The 24568-nt window shown below is 48.4% G+C and overlaps 1 protein-coding gene across 1 annotated transcript in view; it reads right to left on the reverse strand.

The window, feature by feature from the left end:
* The window catches only part of LOC115311167 (solute carrier family 13 member 5-like), a 98454-nt gene that overhangs the window by 52708 nt on the left and 21178 nt on the right, over window positions 1-24568 (reverse strand). The window contains exon 3 of the mRNA XM_040222195.1: window positions 12326-12441. Coding sequence (XP_040078129.1) covers window positions 12326-12441 — 116 coding nt within the window. The remainder of the gene's footprint in view (window positions 1-12325; window positions 12442-24568) is intronic.

Raw genomic sequence — 24568 nt, forward strand, 5'->3', positions numbered from 1 at the left:
GAGTGGCGGAGGAAAGACAATACCCTGAGGAGCTGTTTTGAACGCGTGGGGAAGGTCTGGAGATGGCGGAAAAGTGGCAACAGATTAAAGGCAGAGAAAATGTGGGAGCAGATCACCTGAGTCGGCTTTAGGCGCCCGAGGCGCCCACGCTGATATGCACCTCGAGGAGAAACCTCCCAAACTATCGAGTGTGTGTATCACAATGTTTTGTCGCGTTTCGCAATACTTCTTTTTTTGTATGTTAAACAAGTATTAGTTCTATATGCATAGTGTGTATCACCGGCGAACTTTGTGCCACAAAATATGTGCCACAATTTTTTTTTTTTTTTTTTGGGGGGGGGGAGCCTTGCAGAGTTGGCTGCAAGTATTTCTTTTACAGCAGAGTACAGATATGCCGTTCCATTTAGTAGAGCTACTAGTTCCGTAGCATGTGTGGTGTGGGCAGTTTTCTTGTGCTGTTTCCTATATTCACGAGTGAATATTTTTTAGGGGGGGGGGGGGGGGGTTGTGTCACAGAAACCGGCTGTTCCAGAAACCGACAGGGGCCGTGCTGGCGTCTGCGAAAGAACAATGGCCAGGGAAGTAAACACCACCTTCGGCGGAGCTCGCGGCCAGGCGCGTGTCAGGTTACGCAGGAAGCGCTTCGTTGAAGCGACCGCATGTTCGGTGTTTAGTTGGTATACACAACCTATAGAGTGGTTTTGGGGGGTACACATGTCTCTGCAGCCCCAGATTTACGAGGCGAGCTGGCGGCTCGCTGTTGGAATGTGCTTTTCAGCAGCGCTCGAATTCCCTGGCGGGTCTTAGTGTTTAGAAGAACCCTGCTTTACGGTCAGGGGTCAGACCGAGGGGGCAACAACCTGCCATGGTAACAAAGAGAGTGCGGGAACCGCGGGGTCGCCAGGACTGGCAGTGCGAGAGATAACTCTAAGGCGGACGGACGCATCGCGACGTCGAGGGATGTGGCGAGACCCTGTCGACGGCCCCACGCCAGGCACCGGACGAAGCTTCCAGTGAGTGTGCGACCGCAAAAAATGGGAGTGCGGTGCCAGTGAGCCGCGCCCACGGTGTGCCAAGCCACTCGCCGGAACTATTCCACCTCGGACGGACCGCGCAGGGAGACGCCAGATGAGACTTTTTCTTTGCACTCACCTATCCTCCTATTTTAGTTTACCACTTGGATTCTCTTAAACTTAGTATTTTTCTAGTACTGTCTAGGCAACGTGATTTTTGCATATTATATAGCGCCTAATTATCTACCCTATCCCTGTCAAATTAAACGTCATTTGTATATCCGACACAGGCCTCCGTCTCTCTTCATTGGTAAGACTCTCCACCAGAGCGTGGCCCTATCGCTCGGTCAGCGGTCCCCTTCTTTCACATCGTCACTCGGGAGGCCTACCGCCTTCCTCTGACAAATTCATTTCTCATTAAAGAGACATTATTTATATTCGTGATTTCCTGCTTCATCCATCAAGGTTGCGGGACTTTACTCCAGTTATTGACTTCTAAAATGTAATAACCACGACGAGGCACGACGATCCAAACCAGAAGAACCTTTATTGCGCACAACTCGTTCTGAGAGCTTACAAAAAAGGTAATGTCTCATGCGCGAGAGGAACGCGGCCCGTGTCACGAGCTTGATGTCAAAGCCCCTCTCGCTATTAGCTCAGCGCTTGGTTCTCGCGCTACAACAATCTTCCTCCCTTAATGCGCGACCTGCTGATCACTTTCTAAAATATAAATGTTTGAACCAGTCGGGTGGATGACGCACACGCGCACTTCGTCGTAACTCAACGTCCGGCTGGTCTTGACTTTCAGTTGACGGTGACGATCCTGCAGGCGGCGTCGCCTCAGGCGGAGACGTCACCGAATCAGTCCTCGAAGGCGTTGCACATGTCCCGATATCGGACATCGGTTCGTTGTCTAGGTCATGTCTTCTCGTCATCACAGGTGGCTGCTCATGCTGTTGAGTCGGGTCCGATTGATCGTGTCGCGGAAGCAAGCATGAAGCTTCATCGGGTCGTGTCGAAGAATGGCGCAAGTGGTTAGCGTGCACAAATCGCGTTTGACCGGCCACACGCACGATATATGTCACCGGACTCACAATTTGTGTCACTTCACCGTCCTCCCAGGGAACGTTCTCACCTCGCACACATTTTACCCACACTCTTTCCCCCAAATCAAATGCGCGGTCTGTGCCCCTGTGCTTGTCGCATTGCTGTTTCATGCTCAGCTGTTTTTCAGTCATGGCTTTTACAAAGTCGGGCTTGAGGAAAGACAACTTCACTCTTGGTTGGCGTTTCAAAAAGAGTTCAGCTGGAGTATTTTCAGTCACCGAATTAGGGGTGTTTCTATAGCTCGTCAAGAAGCTGTCTAGCCCTTCTTTCATTGATTCTTTTTTCTCCGACTCACCGTGAGACGGCACTTGCTTTAGCAGTGCCCGCTCTGTTGTCTGCACAAGACGTTCGGCAGCCCCATTTGAAATTGGGTGGTAGGGCGGCGTCTTTGAATGTGTAATGTTATTTTTTGTCAAGAAACGTTCCAGATCCTGAGATACAAACTGTGGCCCGTTATCACTCACAATTTCTTCGGGGAAACCGAAGGCAGCGAAGGCACTGCGAAGTTTGGTGATTGTTTGAGTTGCAGTGGTAGCGATCATCAACCAAACTTCAACCCATTTGGAATACGCATCGACTAAGACAAGAAAGTTATGTGGACCCCTTGCCGCGAAATCAATATGGACCCTCTGCCAACACCTCGAAGGGTATGGCCAAGGGTGCAGTGGTGTAGGCTGCGCCGCCGGCTGTACGACCTGACACACCTTGCATTGCTTCACGTACTCTTCAAGAGCTTTGTCTAATCCAGGCCCCCAAATAAAGCTTCTAGATAACATCTTCATTCGGCTGGTGCCGGGGTGGTCCTCAAGAAGCAACGTCAGAACTGGTGGTCTCAAGCTCTCGGGTACGACAACCCGCGATCCCCAAGTGAGACAGCTCTGCTCAATGGAAAGTTCGAGACGTCGGGCATGGTACGGTTGTAGCTCGTCTGCGACGTCTCCTGGCCAGCCAGATCTGGTGTACTCTATAACTTTGCAAAGTGTGGCATCTCGTGCCGTGGCTTTTGCCACATCTCGGGCTGTCAGGGGAGTGCACTCAAAAACCGAGAGACATTCAGCTGCCTCTTCTCTGAACGTCGAACAGACAGGTAGCCTAGACAAGGCATCAGCCACTTCTGTTTCAGTGCCGTTACGGTATTTAAGAGTGTAGTGGTACGCTGACAATCAAGGACCACCTTTGCATCCTATGGAAGGAGTTGCTTTGTTTTGCCCCAAAATCCCGAGAAGTGGCTGATGGTCCGTGTACAAAACGAACTGTCGACCAAACAAAAACTTGTGGAATTTCTTTAGGCCGAATATAAGAGTGAAAGCCTCCCTTTCTCTCTGCGCGTAATTTTCTGCAGGTGTAAGAGTTCGCAAAGCGAATGCAATCGGACGCTCCTCGCCATTCGGCAGCACGTGGAAAATGACAGCTCCAACGCCGTACGATGACGCATCACAATGAAAACCCAGTGGCTTGCGAACGTCGTAATATGTGAGCACGCGGCTGTTGATCAGCAGGTGCTTTGTGGCGTCGAACGCATCGCTGCACTGCTTGGTCCAAACCCATCTTTCGCCCTTCCTCAGTAACCGGTACAATGGCTCTGCCATTGACGCCACATTTTTTAAGAATTTTCCGTAATAGTTTAACAGTCCTAGGTAGGCTTTTAGCTCTGTGGTATTTGTGGGCTCTGGTGCCTGGATGATTCCCTTCACCTTTCCTTCTGTTGGGTAGATACCCTCTGAGCTCAGTTTGTGTCCGAGATACGACACCGAGTTTTGGAAGTACACTCTCCGGCAATATGAAAGACCCACTGGGAGCGCGTGGCCGAGGCGGTGGCTGGCGGGGGCGCTGCGAGCGCTCCGGGCAATTTCATTCTGCTTCGAGGGGAGGACGCTCACTCGGGCTCAGATAAAGCGAAACGCGCTTATCAGTTTGTGCCAAGTCCCGAGTCAGCGTCCTCCCCTCGAAGCAGAATGGAACTGCCCGGAGCGCTCGCAGCGCCCCCGCCAGCCACCGCCTCGGCCACGCGCTCCCAGTGGGTCTTTCATATCGCCGGAGACTGTACTTGCACTTTTCTTGCTTGAGAGTAATGTTGTGGTCGTTCAATCGTTCCAAGACGCTCTCAAGTGTACTTTGGCAATCGTCTATGTCTCGACCTGTGGCAATTACGTCATCAACGTAGCAACCTACATTGCTTAGTCCCATTAACACTTTATCTATTAATAACTGGAACAAAGCTGGGGCGCTGGCGATATCAAAGGGAAGTCTATTGTACTGATAGAGTCCCTTATGGGTGTTCACCGTCAGGGTGGGTTTGGATTCTGGGCTTAGCAACACTCGCTGGTATGCCTAGGATAAATCCAGCACGCAAAACACTTTGCCATCATAAACCGCAGTAAACAACTCCTCTGGCAGTGGAAGCGGATAGTGGTCAACTTTCAGGACTGGATTAACTGTGACCTTGAAGTCACTACGCAGCCTCAGTTTGTTACCTTCTTTTTTTGGCACCACTACCAGCGGAGTTGCCCAGTCACTTTGACACACTGGCTGGATTATGCCTTGCATTTCGAGCTCAGACAACTGCTTTTCAACCGCGTCACGTAATGCGAAAGGCACTGGCCTGGCTTTACAAAACACAAGTGAGCAGCCAGCTTGCAAGACTATTTTTGCTTCGAAGTCTTTGATAGCTCCAAGCGTAGAAGAAAAAACGCGCGGGAACTTCCTACGTAGTTTAGCTACCCTGTCTTCTGCGCTTAAGCTGAAAATAGAATTCCAGTTCAGCTGCAACTTGTCTAACCAGCTCCGTCCTAGAAGCACAGGAAGCTTCCGTTCACACTCCCGAACAACGATAAGGGGCAACTTAGCAGATTGCCCTTCATAGCATGCAGTAACGTCACACTGTCCTAAGACCTGCATCCCCTGTCCCGTGTAAGTTTTTAACACGAGTGGCGTTGACTCACATTTGACGTGTGAAAACTTGGACTTGTACACGCTTTCCGGCATTACGGTGACAGCGGCCCCCGTGTCGACCTGCATCGGCAAGTTCTGTCCTTCGACGTTCACCGTCACCATGTAGCCCTTCTTTATCGTCGAATCCGCTGTGCAGTTGTGCAAAATGTACTCGTCCTCCTCTGATGACTCAGATACTAGATCTGTCGTCAGTGGTTCTTGGTTTACTCGACACATCTTCTGCAGATGGCCCACTTTTGAGCATCGCTTACAGGTGTAGGTCCTGTACCAGCAACTATCTGACGCATGTGCCTTGCCACAGCGCTCACATTTTTGTTTTGTGTCCTTTCGGCACGTCGAACTCCTTGTCTTGCGTTTAGACCCCACTTCCGTTTTAACGGTGTTGACAGAGGTGTTCACAGCATCGCTTCGGCTCCCTACTTGTAAGGCAGCGCTTTGCTTGGCGGCCAACTCCCTGTCACGAGCGATCTTGCAGGCGCCTTCAAACGTTAAGTCATCCGCCGCAAACAGAGCTCTTTGAGTTTCCTCACACTTGATACCTGCCACTAATCTGTCACGCAGCGCATCCTGAAGGAATACTCCAAAATTGCACTTTCGAGCGAGGTGTTTCAACTCGACAATGAAGTCCTCCACACTCTCGTGGTCTAATTGGATCCGGCGGTTGAATTTGCACCTGTCGGCTATGACTGAAGTCTTCAGGCTGTAGCAGTTCTTTAAAAGAGCCTTGACTTCTTCGTACGTCTTCTGCCCTGGAAGTGCGGGAACTACCAAGTTCTTCAGGACTTCGTATGCTTCTGCCCAAATTAGTGTTAAAAACACCGCTAGTTTTTTTGCTGCAGCTATTTCGTTTGCGCTGACGAAACATTTAAAGCGTTCCAGGTAAGATTCAAAGTCCTGGATCTTTGGATCGTACTCGTCGAGTCTGCCTAGTCGCGACATGACTTCAATAGGCACAAGAAACGTCCAAGCAGGTACTTATCTTGTCGCTGCTTTTCCCGATGTGCGTTCGAATTCCACTGCTGACGCCTGCTCCCCGGCCGCCTTCTCTGAATGTTGACGGCTTCCCTATACTTGCTGTCGTTTTCGTTACGCGACGCTTAGCAGACCAGTGCAGGCGAAACCGACCCTCGTCGCCAATGTAATAACCACGACGAGGCACGACGATCCAAACCAGAAGAAGCTTTATAGCGCACAACTCGTTCTGAGAGCTTACAAAAAAGGTAATGTGATATATATCGCGGTCAAGAAAGACGAAGACGAGGCTCAAGAAAAGCACGCGCGCACCCGCGATAGCAGAGACAGTCTGATTCCAAAACGCCATGAGCAATGGCTAGCTTCTTTTCGACTTAACTGTACATAGTGTAAATAAACGCAGCCATAACAGGAAAAGATGTATTAATTGGCGACGAGGGAGTTTCGCGAACCCTGAAGCTGGAAGACTACGGCTCTCACGGACGAATTCCGGCATTTAACCCCGGAGGAAACTGGAGTTCATGGTTGGAACGCCTTGAGTTCTACTTCGAAGCCAAGGACGTAACCAGCCCCGTGAAGAAGCGAGCAGTTCTGCTCACATCATGCGGTGAGTCGACCTTTGACACCGTACGGGCTCTACTAGCTCCGAGAAAGCCTTCGGAAGTCGAGTTTGGAGAAATTGTGAAACTCCTCAACGAACACTACGACCCGAAGCCGGCAGAACTGCTCAGCCGTTTCAAGTTCCATCAGCAAAACCAAGCACCGGCAGAGACCATCTCTGAGTACGTCGCCGCCCTCCGCAAGATCGCAGCGGACTGCAACTTCGGAACGGTGACTAACGTGCCGGCCAGGACTACTACGGCTACAACCGCTAGTTCGTCCAGCGAGGTGACACAAGCGGCCCAGGCCGCACAAACACCAGGAGCTGAATTTTCTACCGTTCTGCCTTTAGATGCCATGCTCCGTGACCGTTTCATCTGTGGCATTAAGGACTCACGCCTACAGCAACGCTTGCTGGTCGAACGTCACATCACCTTCGACCGAGCTTACGCGATTGCCTTGGCTACCGAGTCTGCTGCCAGCCAGCAACGTCACATTCAAGGTGAAAAAGAAGGGAAGGTCCAGAGCACCTCCACAGTCAAGACCTCCAAGGGCGGAAAAACGGCGAAGAAACCTTGTTTCCGCTGCACAGGCTCGCACACGCCGGATGTCTGCAAGCATATCAAAGCAACTTGCACATTTTTCCGCAAGAAAGGTCATCTGGAAGAGGCCTGCTTCAAACGCAGAGCCCAGCGCAAGTCCCAAGAGGAATCGAAGTGTCGCACGCATCACGCGGACGCAACAGAGTATGGGACGCATGGTGATCTTTTTGCTGTCAACAGCGTTACCCAGGGAGACACCTCGCGGGTCGTCGCGGAGCTACTCGTGAACGGACGACACCTCGACATGGAAGTGGATTCCGGAGCTTCCCACTCCATAATCAGCTCCGAAACATACAAATGTCTTTGGCAGGGACGACCTCCTAAGCTAGAACCTTGCGACATCTCCTTGTGCGTCTGGGCTGGAGACAAGATGCAACTAGCAGGCAAGGTGCCGGTCAACGTACGATTCAAGGACAAAGACACTCGTCTGGACCTCTACGTGGTTAACGGAAAGGGAGCAAGTCTGCTTGGTCGGGACTGGTTTCCTGCGTTGAACATCAAGGTTTCCGGCGTATACTCAATGTCTTCAACAACCCTGGAAGATCTACTAAGAACCCATGAGCAAGTGTTCCAAGGACAGCTCGATGGTCATGTCGGCGAACCGCTACACATAGACCTCAAGCAGGACGTAGCTCCGAAATTCTTGAAGAGTCGACCTGTGCCTTTCGCTCTGCGAACAGCAGTACATGAAGAGCTGAACAAGCTTCAGGCCCAGAACATTTTGGAGCCGGTAAATTCGTCGTCCTGGGCAACACCCTTAGTCATCGTCCGAAAAAAGAACGGTACACTACGGCTATGTGGGGACTATCGGTGCACGGTCAACCCAGCACTCAAGGCAAACGCATATCCGCTTCCCACAGCACCAGACCTGTTGTCCATCGTACGGGGAGGAAAGATCTTCTCGAAGATAGATCTGCAACAAGCGTACCAGCAATTGCGAGTGGATGACGCCACAGCAGAGTTACTGACTGTAACGACACCGATGGGGCTCTTTCGCGTTAAACGAGTTCCTTTCGGAATTTCGGTTGCGCCTTTGCTGTTTCAACAGTTCATGGACACGCTGTTGTCAGGCATCGAAGGCACGGGAGCATACCTTGACGACATAATGGTCACAGGGGCAACTGAAGAGCAACACTTAGAACGCTTGAAAGCCGTTCTGCAACGCCTCGCGGAAGCCGGACTTCGGGTCTCCCAAGCCAAATGCAAATTCGGGGTTCCAGCGATAGAATTCCTAGGCTACCACGTTGACGCTAATGGAGTGAGACCAACCGCCGAGAAGGTAAAGGCCATCACGGAAGCCCCGGAACCGAGCAACAAAAAGGAGCTCCAAGCCTTTCTTGGAATGCTGAGCTTCTACAGTCGTTTTCTGCGGAACAGGGCATCCACCGCCGAAAGGCTGCATCGACTGCTTGACAAAGACGCCAAGTGGCGCTGGGGGAACGAAGAGCACAAGGCTTTCAAAGAGCTGAAGGTGCTGCTCAGTTCAGCACCCCTGCTCGCTCACTATGACGACAAGCGGAAACTTGTTTTGTCTTGCGACGCATCACCATACGGTGTTGGGGCAGTTCTTTCGCAGCTGGACGACGCCGGAGAAGAAGCTCCAATTGCCTACGCATCCAGAACACTGGGCAAAAGCGAACGTAATTACGCTCAGCTGGATAAGGAAGGACTAGCCATCATCTTCGGCATGAAGCATTTCCACCAGTACGTTGCCGGGCGACAAGTGACCGTGTACACCGATCACAAGCCACTTCTGGGGATAATGAGCCAAGGTCGACAGATTCCGGTAATGCTGTCACCACGCATGACCCGATGGTGCCTTCTACTTGGCTGTTACGACTACGAGTTGCGTAACCGACAAGGCAAGGCGCACCAGAACGCGGACGCACTCAGCCGTCTACCACTGCCAATTATGAAGGACGAAGCCGCACCACCAGGAGATGTACTTATGCTCGAAGCAATGGAGTGCCCACCCTTGACGGGTCAACGCATTGCGCGTCTGACCAAGGAAGACTCCGTTTTGTCAAAAGTCTACCAAGGACTACAAGACGGAACCACCACAAACTGGACAGGAGACGAGTTCGCACCGTACAAGCGCAGAGAACTCGAGTTGGCGACACACAACGGCAGTGTGACGTGGGGGGCACGTGTTGTTCTACCACAAGCAGCACGCGAGCAAGCTTTGAAAATGCTGCATGCCAACCACCCGGGTATTGTTGCCATGAAAAGTACTGCTCGGAGCCATTTCTGGTGGCCAAGGCTTGACGCAGACATCGAAGCAACCGCAGCTGCGTGTGAGACGTGCCAATAACATCATCGGGCCAAGTCTACGGTACCAACGCCTGACTGGTCACCTGCCACTCGACCCTGGGAGACCGTTCACATCGACTTCGCCGGACCAATCGACGGGATATCGTACCTCGTCGTCGTTGACGCTTACTCGAAGTGGTTGGAGGTGAAGCCGATGCACTCCACGACGTCTACACGCATCATCGACGCCCTTCCCTCCACCTTTGCAACTTTTGGAGTACCCAGAATCCTTTTCTCCGACAATGCGCCAAATTTCGTGTCGAACGAAATGGACGAGTTCGTAACGAGAAACGGCATCAAACACTACACCAGCGCCCCATATCATCCCGCCACAAACGGGCAAGCGGAGCGTATGGTGGGCGAAACAAAAAAGGCCCTCCTGAAACTCAAGGAAGGAACAATCCAGTGTAGAATCGCCAGGTTTTTGTTCAGGCAGCATACGACAGTTTCAACCTCCACGGGGAAAACACCCGCCGAAGCAATGTTCGGCCGACGGATCTCCACACCTCTCGATCTCATGAATCAAAGCTCGTCGACAAGCGAAGACCGAGAAGCTCCGACGGACGGAGTAACGGCAGATTACTCGGCAGGCCAAACCGTCTACGTGAGAAATTTCGGTGGAAGACCAGCATGGGTTACCGCGGTAATCATGAGACCGCTAGGTATTCGATCCTATCAAACAAGAACGGAGGACGGAAAACTTCAGCGGCGACACGTTGATCATATTCGCCCCAGAAGATCACACTTGGAAACTCTAGAGGGCAAAGAAGAAGCTTCGCCATTCTTAATCTACCCAGCCACGGAGGACATAGACGAGTCACAAATGACCCAGCCCGAGAACAGATGCACCGGGGACAATAATGCTGACGTCCAGGACAGAGGCACCATGGACAATAATGCTGAAGTCCAGGACAGAGACACCGTGGACGACAACGCGGACGTCCAAGCAGACCCCGGTTCAAGGACTACCCGAGGGGGTCGCCAGCACACTTTAAGGACTACGTACTGGGTGTTAATCAAGAAGGGGGATATGATATATATCGCGGTCAAGAAAGACGAAGACGAGGCTCAAGAAAAGCACGCGCGCACCCGCGATAGCAGAGACAGTCTGATTCCAAAACGCCATGAGCAATGGCTAGCTTCTTTTCGACTTAACTGTACATAGTGTAAATAAACGCAGCCATAACAGGAAAAGATGTATTATAATGTCTCGTACGCGAGAGGAACGCGGCCCATGTCACGAGCTTGATGTCAAAGCCCCTCGCGCTACTAGCTCAGCGCTTGGTTCTCGCGCTACAACATAAAACAAATTTCAGTAACTCTTACTGTGCTAAGGGCATCCGTACTTTCTAAATTAACTAATCTAATTTGTCTGGGCGGATTACTATGAAAGTATTAGCCATTTTTTTCCAAAAGTCTTTCATCGCATAACAGCAGGACGAAAAAAAAAATACTTGTTTAAAACTCTAAGTTTTCTCTCATCAATACCGACCTATCATTAATACCGACCTATATTGCCATATTAAAGGGATACTTCAACGAAATTTGAAATATTCCCGTCGTGTTCAGAAATAGGTTGAATATGATCCACAATATCCGTAAAAGACAATCGCATGTTTCTATTTTGAGCCTGGTGGCTGTATTTTTCGTTTTAAATGGCCAACTCTGGCAAGCGCTCGGGAAAGGCCCAGTGGAGACCACGTGACATCCAACGCAATCATGACGTAGGTCGTCTTGGGACAAGCAAAGCTATGGCGAGGCTGACGTCGAGAGGATGGCCTAGTCGTTCCAGCCACCGAAGCGGCTGCTTTTGTACGAATTTTGAGTGACGGGTTAATCTTCTATAATCTTGTAGGGGGACAATAGCGACTTCTGCGACACACAAAAGGCATTCTCGGGAAGAGGGGATTTCCTCCTGCCCCCCTTCTCTTGTCGTGGCCGGAGACGAGACAACCTCCGTCACTAGCTGTCAAGGTTCCTAGACGAGCATTACAAACGAGGCGTTAGCGACATCCACCAGGTGCTCTTTGCTAATCGTATAATTCGTTTTAAAATTCCTTTTCGAGACTTTTTTTAACAAGATATTGGTATGTTCGATGTGATACTGCTCCTTTGAACAGATATAGACCAAAAAATGAGCACTGAAATTTCGTTGTAGTATCCCTTTTGCGGAGCAAATGTTTCAAAACGTAGGCACGCGAAATTCTACAGTTATGTAGGGTTGACGCTTGATACTCACAGTGCAATAGTAGTGTGACAAAACTTGAGAGCTTAATATGTATATATGTATTATTTATTTTATTTTATTTTTTGTAGAAAAATAGGGCTCTCAGGTTCGCCCAGGTTTTATAATTATCTTATTATTATAAAATATATTTCCTTCGTAAATTACTACAGGCTTCCAGAAGCTGTACCGGACAACTAGAGGAGCTGGCTTGCTGCTATACCGGACCCGGCTTTATGATGAGAGCTAAACAACCCAACTTAATCCATAAAAACTACGATATACAAGATAAGGTCATTGCATTCTACCAGCCTGGAGCCTCTACTTTTCCGCAATATTTCAGTCAGGCGCTGTCACGCTTCGCTAGACATTTTACCATGAGTGTGACAGCGCGAACAAATTTTTATATACGAACGTATATACAGTGTTGTCCGTTTCCTTACTCTGCCGCCATTGACTCTCTCCCATGTGTTTTGAGGGAAAGTATACCCTGCGGATATCTTAGAGTATGCGGTTGAATAAATAAAAAAATTCAAAGAACTCACATTTTCACTCCGGTTCCGAGAAAGCACAAAGCGCTCAGGGCAATCCGCTGGTGTAGACATGAGTGCTCGATTGCGATGGCCATGATCAAGGTCCCCACAAACATTATATTCGTCTCCTGCAAGCGTAATCCTGGATGCAACTACAGGCTTACCATTCACCCTATAGAGGAATATTAAATCAGCTCGCTGAAGTTTACACAAATAACCATCAGTTTCTTGTTTGTCAATATCTGCATTGAAAATTGTCTTAACGCCGTGAGAACCTCTGCAGAATTTCTCGGGCCCAAGAAAATAACGTAATTAAGCCCTTGAACCTTGTCGGGTAAGTTGCATTTAGTTCACTGACAAAGCGCACGTTATCAACATGGTGGGGAAAGGGGGGGGGGGGGGGGGGGGTCAGAACAAAAGACATGACACGAGTGGTATTTTTAACAAGTCGCGTTGTGTTTTCTCGCCTTTTTTTGGCTTTCTGGAGTTAATATTTTTGTTGTAAGTCAAATCGCTTGTGGCCTTGCTTTAGCTTCTACGTTCTCCTTTGAGCTGCAGAGATAAATTCTTAGAAAGGTTGTTTTCAGTTTGGAAAACTAATCTCTCGTCGGTATCTAAGTCTGCGTTCAGACCCATCGCCGATCCAAGGTGCAGTATTTCGTTTTAACTTACGATGCCAACCCACCCTGCCAGCCATGTTCGCCAGCCCAGCGCTTCACGAAGGACATTCGATTTCACGCTCTTCTTGGTGCTCGCCTAACCGGAGGGCCACGTGACACGCCCGAGGCTATGGATTCGCTCCGGTGCCGAGTAGCGTACAGTCTACGACAACATAAAACACCTACTTGACGATCCAGTGTCAGGCGACTGTGCGGAATTCTCGAAACCCAGTCCATATTATTTGGAGGGGAAAGCGAATGAGCATTTCTTCATTTGATCGGCTAAACACAGCGCGCCTCTGGGCAACGTACGCTTAGCACTACGCCAGACTTGAACGGCTCTCATCACAAGTAATCAATTTTTGTCTAATCGAATACTTCTTGGAGCACTTTTGTAATCATTTCATTACCTGTACGACGTAGTAATTACAAAAAATGGATTACTTTTACAACTAATCAAATTACTTGTATTCGTTATTATTTTTCCTCCTCTTCCTAAAGGCGCCCTCTGCTTCCGCAACCTTCTAGCAAGTAATCCGCGAACGAAGTGTCCAACAAGGGGACGGTCTAAAAAAAAAGCGTAGATTTGTAAGATGAGTAGTTTGGAATCCGGTGTTTCTGACGCAATAATAGTAAGGAAGGCCCGCTTTCCAACCGGCAAAAAGATACGCGGTATTGAAAATCTGAGGTAATCGCGAAAGTAAGAGTTCTTTTTCACTGAATGGTCAATCACTTTTCTTCTCAATTAATCAAATAATCTATTTCAACACCTTAGTAGCCAGGAGAAAATTGCACTGCCAATTGATTATTTTTAGTCTAATTTTTTTATATTTTTGAACTCTTTACAAGACCGGCCTTACTGCATACACGGCGCCGGCGACTGGGTTTTTCCTATCGCACAGGGACTAGGTTGCGGTACATTGCAAGATGAGAGGGAACATTGAAAATTGTGATAAATAATTGTGTTTGCAAATCGAGAGTATGTTCGCGAAAACTGTGTCCTCGTAGCAAAGTTTTAATAGAAACCGTAAATTTGTTCTGTTACCAGGTCGTGCTTCCTTTGAAGTCACAAAATTTTGAGCTGAACTTTTCGAGGATTGTTTACAACAAATTCCGAATAATAGCTTCTAATTTTGAAACTTCTTTTTTTTTTTTTAAACAACCTTTTCAATATAACATCTTTATGACGCTACTTAAAAATGCAAAGTTAGTATTTTTTAATTATTTATTTTTCGTTTTTTACACCATACCACCAAATAACCACGGACCCAAAGGGGGGTCTAGAGAGGTATTGAATACATAATAGCAAGCACGTTTCCAATAAGTCAAAAAGCAGGAAAAGGGAAGGGAGAAGGCCCCTCGGAAAGAAACTATGTGTTTTAAATATAGGACCTATGCATTGCACAGCGCAGCTTGCAATATATATATATATATATATATATATATATATATATATATATATATATATATATATATATATATATATATATATATATATACATATATATATATATATATATATATATATATATAACTGAGAAGAAAAAAAGCCTTAGTGAAAAACAGCAACAACGGACGATTTAATCTTCGACGTTTCGGCCGGAGTCCGGCCGGAGTCAGGAAGAACTTAATATATATATATATATATATATATTTACTTTAAAATTCGTATCCCGCTAAAATAAAATATTTAGCAGGATGCCTGTGTTCACAAATTAGTCATCTATACTCTGTATAATTTGATAATTATCGCTTTACAGCCGCATCCTGACGACCTCTGACGTCGATAAACGCAGTACATAAGAGAAATGTCTTTATTTTAAGCGCACCCTATTAGAAAGGTGTTCTCATTCGGCATTCATACACCCTGTACATGCGCTTCACTATAGATGTATATATATATATATATATATATATATATATATATATATATATATATTTATTTATTTATTTATTTATATATATATACAACGGCCCGAAGGAAAAATCCATCAATGTAAACCTGCTCGGCAGTCAATGTTTTCTAGTGGACCGCTGACTGTGCCTGACTGTACGTCATGCATGTCTGATTGGCCAACAAGTTACTCTGACCGACAGTCAAACTCCAGTCAGACCCCGCTTGTCGGCTTTCTGATGGTTTCCTGGTGGCAGTCGGCCGCCGCGAAATGCCATCAGGATGTCTTGGTGGTGATTCTGACTGTACATCGATTGTCTCTGACTGTACGTCAGAAAGCTTTGACGTGCAGACAGACGTACGGTCAAAGGACGTAAAGTTCGTTCGGATACCACTATTTCGTCAAATCTATGAATACGAAAAGTAATCTATGCACTAGAAAACGATTTTGGGACGTGAGCCCATAAAACCGCTGACGTTAGAGATATGACACGCAACCGACCGACAACCTTGATCAGAAGCCCGCCGAAGCGCCGAACACGATACTTCGTACTTCGCTTCGCTTCGCCGAGCTTTCATGAACGATCGCTCTCGACTCGTTTTGTTTGCCCGCTTGCTCCAACCTGTCGATCCTGCCCGGGCTCTACAATGTCTTATGTTTCAGTAGAATTTCTACTCGACAAGACCCAGCCTGTTGTGAGTTCCGACGATGTAAGGGACTTAAGCGGTGTAGTTGAAGACGACAGGGTGTACCAGGTCTACTGGGCCGGTGATGCGCGAACAAAAGGATCGTTCTACGACGCGAAAGTACTCTACATGGCAGGTGAGTAGAACTGAAGTACGGCGAGTGATGTACGAGTGCTTTGCATAACATGCTGACGGCTTAACTGCATTTGCAGCCAAAGTATTTTGTATAAAACGTATAGTCAAATCGAGTTTCCCTAACGGTGCTCCTAGCAACCCATCAGAGCGAAAGGATTTTTTCATTGGACTCCGTACACAGCTCGAGACCCCCGCGACGCTCGTCGTCGGGGGAGACTTCAACTGTGTGCTGAATGGCCGCGACCGAGTGCGCGGATCAACGGTCCCCAGGATCGATGTGGGCGCCAATACGCTTCGCGACGCTGTGCGCGACTTCGATCTTGTGGACGTGACTCAGGTGCTCGACAGTTTCTCTCCGCGCTTTACCAGATGGCAGGGTGCATCCCAGGCCAGGCTGGACAGAGTATATGTATCAAGTGAGCTATCCGACGGGGTTCAATCCTATGACGCGAAAATCGTGCCCTTCTCGGACCACGGCTTCGTCGCCACAGTTCTACGAGCAGGCGCGCCGGTGGCCGAGCGAGCGCGACGCAACACAACATGGAAGATGAACGCCAGCGTCCTGGAGAGCGAGGAGTTCGTCGGGAAAACGAGGTGTGCTCTGGAGAGGCTGGGCGAGAGCGGCGTAGATGCGGTCACCTGGGAGAGTTTTAAGGCAAATCTCCGGGAGTCGGCCTGCGCGTTTGGCCGTCGCAGGGCTGCTGAGGCACGTGAGACTCGAATCCACCTGGCCAAGACCCTGCGGATGCTTCTAGAGGAGGAGGAGCAAAACCCTGGAACGTTTGCGGACGACATAAAGAACTGCAAAGGACAGCTGCTCGGTATACTCAAAGAGCGCTACAGGGGAGCTCAAGTCAGGAGCAGAGTGCAGGCTCTTGAGGGGGAAATACAGCCTTGCAAGATCTTCCGCACACATGAGAGACAGAGGGTGAGAGAAAACACCTTAAGGGTGGCGAGAGGGGCGTAGCAACATCGCAGCAAGAAATAGCGGGCGCGTTTGAGGAGGCTTTCGGGAGGTTGTTTCAGGAGGAAAACCTGGACGAGACCGCCTTCGAGTCAATTTTACATGAGTCGCCGACCGTGCCCGAAGAAGCAAGTGACCTTATGAACTGTCCAATTCGACTGTCAGAAGTCAAGCAAGCTATTGAGGAGTTTCAGCGACGGTGTCACCGCCCTGGCGGCCGGTCGCCGAAAGAGAACGAGGGGGATAGGTTCGCTGGGCGGTGCCGCGAACGTAGGCTTATAAACTTCGGCAGCAAGAATATTACGCGGCTCTAGTGTTTCGGTACGAGCAACAGAGGTGACACGATCTGCTACGACCAGCTACGACCACCCGCCGCAGCGATGCAGGCTTCGAAGGAGCGCAACCTGTGTACTACGCAGTCAGCCGCCGTCGCCCGACGCAGATCGTTTGGCATTCAGGGCTTTTCGCCCCGGGTTCTTCGCTTGTACTTGGAACCTAGTATTATTTCCTGTGCTTGTGTATGTGCTCAGTGGCTGGATATGGACCTCATAGAGCAGTTCTTCAGACTCAACAGCGATTCAAAGTTGACGGCGGAAGGGCTTGCGGCAACGCTTTCGGTTGGTGCACGGCTGCGACGACTACACGGATAAATTTTAAGATTGCTGCTAGCAAGGTGGGCCATAGTCGCTTTATGTTGACACGATTTTGAGTGTAAGTACTCCGTGCAAAGGTGAATCTATCGCGTTTCTAATCCACCTTTGTTTTTGTTGTTTTTAGCACGCACGACAGACTGCTAAGCAAATGCTTCTGTACCAATCACGTGAATGTCTTCGGCCTTACATTGCGGAACGCCCATTAAAAAGTCATATTCGTTCAGCAAGAAAACTTCCCTTTCGAGTGACCTTCTGATTGATAATTTCTCCCGTACTTGAGTGCTTTAATCAACACGATCGATTAAGTTTACTTCCCTAGTTAGGACATTTGTGTGCTACATGCGGCACTAATGCTTGGCACGATGTTTGCCACTGGTGGTATTGTGAATTGGCTTACTTCCAAAGCTAACAGTGTGACAGGTGGGACCATTCAATTTGCTAAAAATGGGATGATATGGGAATTACGTTGCATAACTAGCGTTTTACGTTTAAGATTGATAAGAAACATGCTCATGTGATGATGCATGTCTACAGCATAAGCTTTGCAGATCCAGAATGGGTGTGCTCATGGCTACACCTTTAAGGTTTTTAATGGACCAAATTGGTGTTTACACGGCAATAAATGTTGTGGTGAAAAACTGCCCATTGACTCGGTGAGTTTTGATTGTGACCATTGGTGTGCTGTTGGCAAATTAGATAATGGCACACCTTTTCCCTGACCATCTGGCTTTAAGGGGCATTGCATCTAGATGTGCTCAAATATCTTTATTTCAAGGTTCAGTGGACCCCTCTGCATCATTACAGGAAGGCAGTCTCAAGCCACAACAAACAGCAGTGAATATACAATGCATAATAGCAGGCACCAGTGTCCAGGCGTATAGTCCGCAGTAATCAGTTTGAGCCTAAAAATGTTTCTGTTTTGTTTAGATAGTTTGCATTTGGTGTATAATCCGCAGGGCCCGATTTCCGCACCCAGTACATAGTCCGCCAAGCTGGTGCGTTGTGTCCTCGTGCTTTTTTTCCTGGGTGGCATTTTCTTCAGAAGTTCTTCGGTGAACGCTATTGAGCCTGAAGAACTGCTTTTGAGGCCCATATCTAGCCACGGAGCACACACAAGCACAGAAAATAACACTCGGTGCCAAGTACAAACGAAGCACCTGGGCGGAAAGCTGTGAATGCCAAACGAGCAGCGTCGGGTGACGGCGACTGACAGCGTTGCGCCCCTTCGACGCCTGCATCGCTGCGGTGGGTGGTCGTAGGTAGTCGTAGCGAGATGATCTTCACTTCAAGCAAGAAATCTTGTTATACCATAGTCAAGATGTGTGTGCAAGTGTTCGACGACGTGGGCTCTCTCACGTTGGTGCAGTTGTCATCAAGAAAGGTGCATATCAACAATGTTGCGTGTTTGAGGCTGAAACTATGACGCATACCTATCTAAACCTAAATTTATCGGTCTGCGGCTACAAACATTTTCGTTGACGTTGCTTAGAAGATGTAACCATTCAGGCCTCGCATTAAATGGTGTTGCGACTCTTCGGTTGTGTATGATTGAAAACCTATTTCTGCCCTAATAAAAGACATTTTCAAAAGGACATGTGTCTTCTGCTGATACATATCTTCCAATTTACAATGCAGAGGCTAACAGAAAATCAACTGCATACATCTACAACTTAGCATAAGCACCTTTGGCATTCATTCTTGAGCACACTCAAATATCAGCTTAGTTTGGTCTTGTTTTAGAAGCTTTGCCCTGTTCTGTAAAAATAAAACAGTTAAAAAAGCTTTACCTTCGTTCTCCTTCTCGCATTTAATACAGACTTGTTTGTCAGCAGATATCACCGTGGCACATACAACTCGAATGACCGATGAGACTATTGCTATTACAATAAAGCTTTCCACGAGAGCCAAGACGAGGCTTGTAGGGGTGCAAAAGCACATAGAAATGAGATTGGCGCTTCCGGGGATTGTTTACATTACGCGTAAAAACAGGACGACCGGCGACCATGCTGATCGCAAGATAACACCAAGGATACCGATGTTTCGATACACAGAACGCAGGATAAAGACCTCAATCGTCCCTTGAATGCTGCAGTTGTCATACTTTCTATCCAACCGCTTTTTAGCACAATTAACTAGAACAACCGAAGAGTTCGCGACACCTTTTAATGCGAGGCCTGAATGGTTACATCATCTAAGCAACGTCAACGAAAATGTTTGTAGCCGCAGACCGATAAGTTTAGTTTTAGATAAAGTACGCGTCATAGTTTCAACGCGCGAACATTGTTGATATGTACCTTTCTTTGGACCCGCGTACATTCGGTTCAACTTGATGACAGCTGCACCAGAAGTGAGAGCTCACGTCGAACACTTGCACACATATCTTGATTCTGGCAAGATTTCTTGCCTTCATGGCTTGAAGACTTCATCTGTAGCATCACGGTAGGTCTTGGTTGAAACGAGGATCGTCTCGCACACGGCAACAAACAGAGAACTACACGCTTTGTTTTATTTATACGCTACCGGTCTACGGGCGTCGCAAATCTATCCCCCTCTTGTCCGCCATGTTGGATCGATCGGAGCGCCCCCTATATTCGCTGAAACTCCTCAATAAAAAGACTGTCACGCAACAAGGCGCCCGGCCCGGACGGCATTGGAGCAGAGTTTTATGAGATCTTCTCGGATGCGCTCTGCCCAATCCTGGTTCAGGTATTCGAGGACATAAAGAAACGCAAGCTGCTCCCCCCGTCCATGAGGGAAAGTTTTACTGTACTGATACCGAAGAAGTCAAAGACAAGTCCTGTAGCTGAGGTCACTGACTTCCGCCCGATCAGCCTACTTTGCTGTGACTACAAGATTCTAGCCAAGATACTGGCAAGACGACTCGACACTGGGCTTAGATCCGTCATAGGGCCCCATCAGAGCTACGGGATCCGTTGCCGATCGATAGCGCGGAACCTGCACGCCATGCGCTCCGTCTGCGAGGCGACCGCTGTGGGTCACGAGCCTCTCGCTGTGATTCAGCTGGACCTGCGTCAAGCGTTTGACAGGGTGTCTCATAAATTTCTCCATGCAGCACTCAAACATTTCGGTGTGGGGGAGGAGCTGCGGGGGTGGATAGCCCTCTGCTACCGCGACATCAGCACATGCCTACTCATCAACGGAGACAGGGGAGCGCCCATCCGCATAGGGAGGTCGGTCCGTCAGGGATGCCAACTTTCGGCAATTCTCTCCGCGCTGCAGCTTGAGCCACTATGTCGCGCGATCAATGAAGACCAAACTATCACGGGACTACAACTAGGAAACGAGAATGTCCGCGTTTTAGCCTTTGCGGATGACGTATCCTTCGTTTGCTCTTCCAAGAGACAGGTGGAGACCATCTTGCGGCATGTGGAGAATTTCACCGTCGCAGCAGGCGCGGAGATAAACAGGGAAAAGTCGGTGGGAGCGTGGCTTGGGGGATGGGCAACAACGCCAAAGCTCTTCGCAGGGATTGGCTGGACCACGTCAGTCGGAAACTATCTCGGTGTTCCTATTGACCCACAGGGACCTTCCTCCACAGTATGGAAAAAGGCTGCCAACTCGGTAGCATCCAAGCTCTCACCCTGGCAGTGCAGACATCTCTCCTTTTTCAACCGTGCCTACGTATGCAACGCTGTCATATACCCAGCCGTTCTCTACAAGGCGCAGGCCGTATGCTGCCCTGGAGTGACGGCCAAGAGGATACACAGAAGCTGGGCCGTCTTTGTCTGGAAGTCATCCATGGAACGGACACGGCGGGAGAACCTCTTCCTACACCAGGAGGGCGGAGGTCTTGGCCTGGTAAACATCGTGCTCAAGCTTCATGTACAGCGTTTTCTCCTCTTCCGGGACGCAAAGGACCCCGTTCTCCTGAGTGCGCTACACCACCTCGGGTTCCCTCACCTGGGAAGATGGATGGTGACCACCAGTGGCCGCACAGCGAAGGCAGCCGCATTGCGCTTTTACAGCGAAATAGCGGCCTCCATCGAGTTCTTCCTGGCTCGGTTCTCGTGGGACTATTTGGCGACCGTCGGCAAAAGAAAACTCTACTGGGACACAATTTCTGTGACCTTTCCATCGCCTTTGTATAGGCCGCCGCCAGTACCCGACGGCACAGCAGGACTTTTCAAGCTCGTGCGCCGTTTCCCTGTCTCTGCGGCCAGCAAGGACTTTTTTGTGCGCATGCATCTGGAGGTGCTTCCAGTCAAAACATGGCTGCACCGGAGGGGGATTTTTGTGCCCTGGTCGCTCAACTGCGACCTCTGCGGTGCCACCGAGACCATCCAACACGTCCTCGTCGAGTGCTCGAACGCCTACCTGTTCTGGGACGAGATGAGGACGATTTTCAACCTAAGAACGGCTTTCGACGTAGAGTGGGTTAACCTCAAGTATCTGGCTCTAGGCGGCAGGGAGACGGCAGAGGTCACCTATGTGTTGGTGCTACTAGGACTGCACGCCATCTGGCAATCGCGCACTGCGATGGTGCAATGCCACATAGACGCACGCCCAGCCTGGGACTACTTCGTGGCCAAGCTGGACTGGGTGATATCACTGATTGACAGGGGGACAAGCACAGCGACCGACGAGTGGCGGTGCGTGGAAAGACGGCTGGAGGCCGGGGGTGTCCGCCGTAGGCACCGGCCTCAGCGTGGTGGGGTTTGGCGGCTACCTCGCGAGAGCCAGTGCGGGGAAGCTGAATGAGGGGCGCGCTGCGCAGGGGCGCCCTGTTGTGTTGTAAATACGTCATGCCCATGCCCATATAACGTATCTTTCCTCTGTTTTGCTCGGGCCAGTGACGGTCAAGTTCGTTCTGCTTTGTAAGTCTATCTGTTCAACTGTTGTGCAAACCACCTGCGAGTGGAAATCATCTGTAAATAATATGTAAATAAATGTGTTTGTAAGGGAGAAAAAAAAGGTGGTGTGTAGCATAGCGGGCTAGGTGTCCGATTTGTACGCATGTGGTCGCGGGTTCAATGCGCGGTGGCGCTGCGTTTTTTTTTTTTTTCTCGAACTTTTTGTTTTGTCGAGGCATTTGGCGATATATATGAGTGCGTATAGCTTTACTCTTATATAAATGCTGCCCTGGTTGATGAAATTCCCTTGGCAGTGGCAGTCAGACGTCATCTGATGGACCATCAGATGACGTCTGATGGTCCATCACGTTCCACCAAGGCTGCTGACTGGCAGTCAGTGTCCCAAATTACGTAGCTTGATGGAATTTTCAATAGGGGGGCATGGTGGTGGGAGGCCGAAAGCGTGGGTATATAACTGAGAAGAGAAAACCCTTGGTGAAAACAGCAACATCGGACGATTTATTCTTCAACGTTTCGGCCTGAGGCCGGCCTTCGTCAGGAAGGCCGGACGGCTTTCCTGACGAAGGGGAGGGAGAGGGCCGATAATATAAACGAACGATATACGGACGATAATATATATATATATACATATATATATTGTGAACGAAGAGGGGAGTAGAAATCAGTCGGATAATTAACTAAAATGTTTTAATTAACGCTATAATTATTGACAATAAAGTCATGGTTATATTTAGAACATGCTTAACGTCACCAAAGTCACTAAATCAGTATTAGGGAGACTTGGAGTGGGTGGAAATCACAGTGGAGTGCTAAAGTTACCACTCGTGTCACAAGATCACGGCTACCGTTGTGATAACACGCCCCCGCGGCTTTGCCGTCTCTTACCATAGCCCTTTTCTTGTGCCCCTTGCACGAGTGGTAACTTTACCACATTACTGCGCTTTCCACGCGCTTAAAGTATTTCTAAAGATTAATGACGTAGTGATTTTCGATGGCACTCAATAAGTTTCTTATTCGAACCATATGCCTATTCTCACTAACGAAAAAGTTTATTCACACATTGTAGTTAATTATGTGGTTTATCTTGACGATTTGCCACTTATATTATGTTTTATGTCCCCCTAGCTGGAGAACTCACCTAAATAAAACAAATCAGTGTAGCTTTCACGGTTGTTGTTGCTGTTGTTTACAAATCTGTTAACCTTATGTAAAAAAAAAAAAACTGCATAATGCATTGCGAAAAAGCTTGACTAGAACAAAGCAACATACGTGTAAAGTTTGTAATCGCGGAAACAGTGCCCCTGTGAATGAGTATCTTTAAATTGTGATTAATTACGTCTGGCTCTGCTGTTTCTGATGCGTAAGAACAGTATATGGCGTTTGTTGTTTGTAAACTTACTTACTGCTCACAAAATTTATTCGTAGGGTGCTACTAAGGTCTCCAGCATCCTATTTTTCGGCCGTTGATCAGCGTCCTAAGTGTGCTGGTGAAACACTCTCATTGTGTCCGCCCTGAGACAAGCTGACTTACAACCTGAGGGAGTAACAAACATATTCAGTGCGTAATAACAACAAATACGTGTGTAAAATATGCCAAGTTGTTTCAGCATATATTATGCAGCAATGTCCTGAAATTGAATGGTCAGCGTGTTGGCGAAAATACTTGAACTTTTACCAATTATTAAGCGAATATAAGACCGAATGACAGGCCCTATCGCTAGTAAGGTCTTTTTGTGGGTGTATGTTTTAAGTTCCCAAGTTTTACTTAATATCCGTTTTTTTTTTCTTTATTTGTAGCAGATTTTCTAAAGTATATATTCAAACCCAAATAAATTGAAAACTACAAAGTATAACTGACATCATTATTTAAAATACAATGATTACAAGTTACCGTAAAGTAAATCCAAGTCCCGCCGATCGTCCGCGTGACGCAACGCAAGAATAATCGCGACATACGAAAAAAAGAGGTGCGTTTCTCGGCCTCCCGAATTATTTAGAACGGGCTTGGAAGAAACGTTCACTGGAGAAAAGCTCATCGCTTTTCTCACGTAAACTTTTTTATGTGCTTTCTAATTTTTGTTTTTGCATGAGGGAGCGGGTCTTTGGTGTAATCCTAAAGCGCAGATGACAACGCAAAATATGAACGTTTGCGTTTCCAGTGGCCCTTGAATGTGCCCTTTAACGTGTGTGCAACCTGTGGTGGTTCGCAATCAAAATGCCGACTGCCTCTTTACTTCCTTTATGTTCGGAGAAATTTTACAGTACGTTGCTTTATGGTTCAGAGCATTTGTTATTGATAGTAGCGCTGAAATGAGATATATGTTTTTCAAAATGGCAGTCAAAACACGCAGCTCCAGCCAATTTTTTTTTCTTTTTTTTTAAGAATAGAATGACGCATTTCCGTCAGACGATAAATTGGAAAGTATGAAGG

This window comes from Ixodes scapularis, unplaced genomic scaffold (genome assembly GCF_016920785.2).
Source record: "Ixodes scapularis isolate PalLabHiFi unplaced genomic scaffold, ASM1692078v2 PGA_scaffold1__304_contigs__length_218370807, whole genome shotgun sequence".
Lineage (NCBI taxonomy): Eukaryota > Metazoa > Arthropoda > Arachnida > Ixodida > Ixodidae > Ixodes > Ixodes scapularis.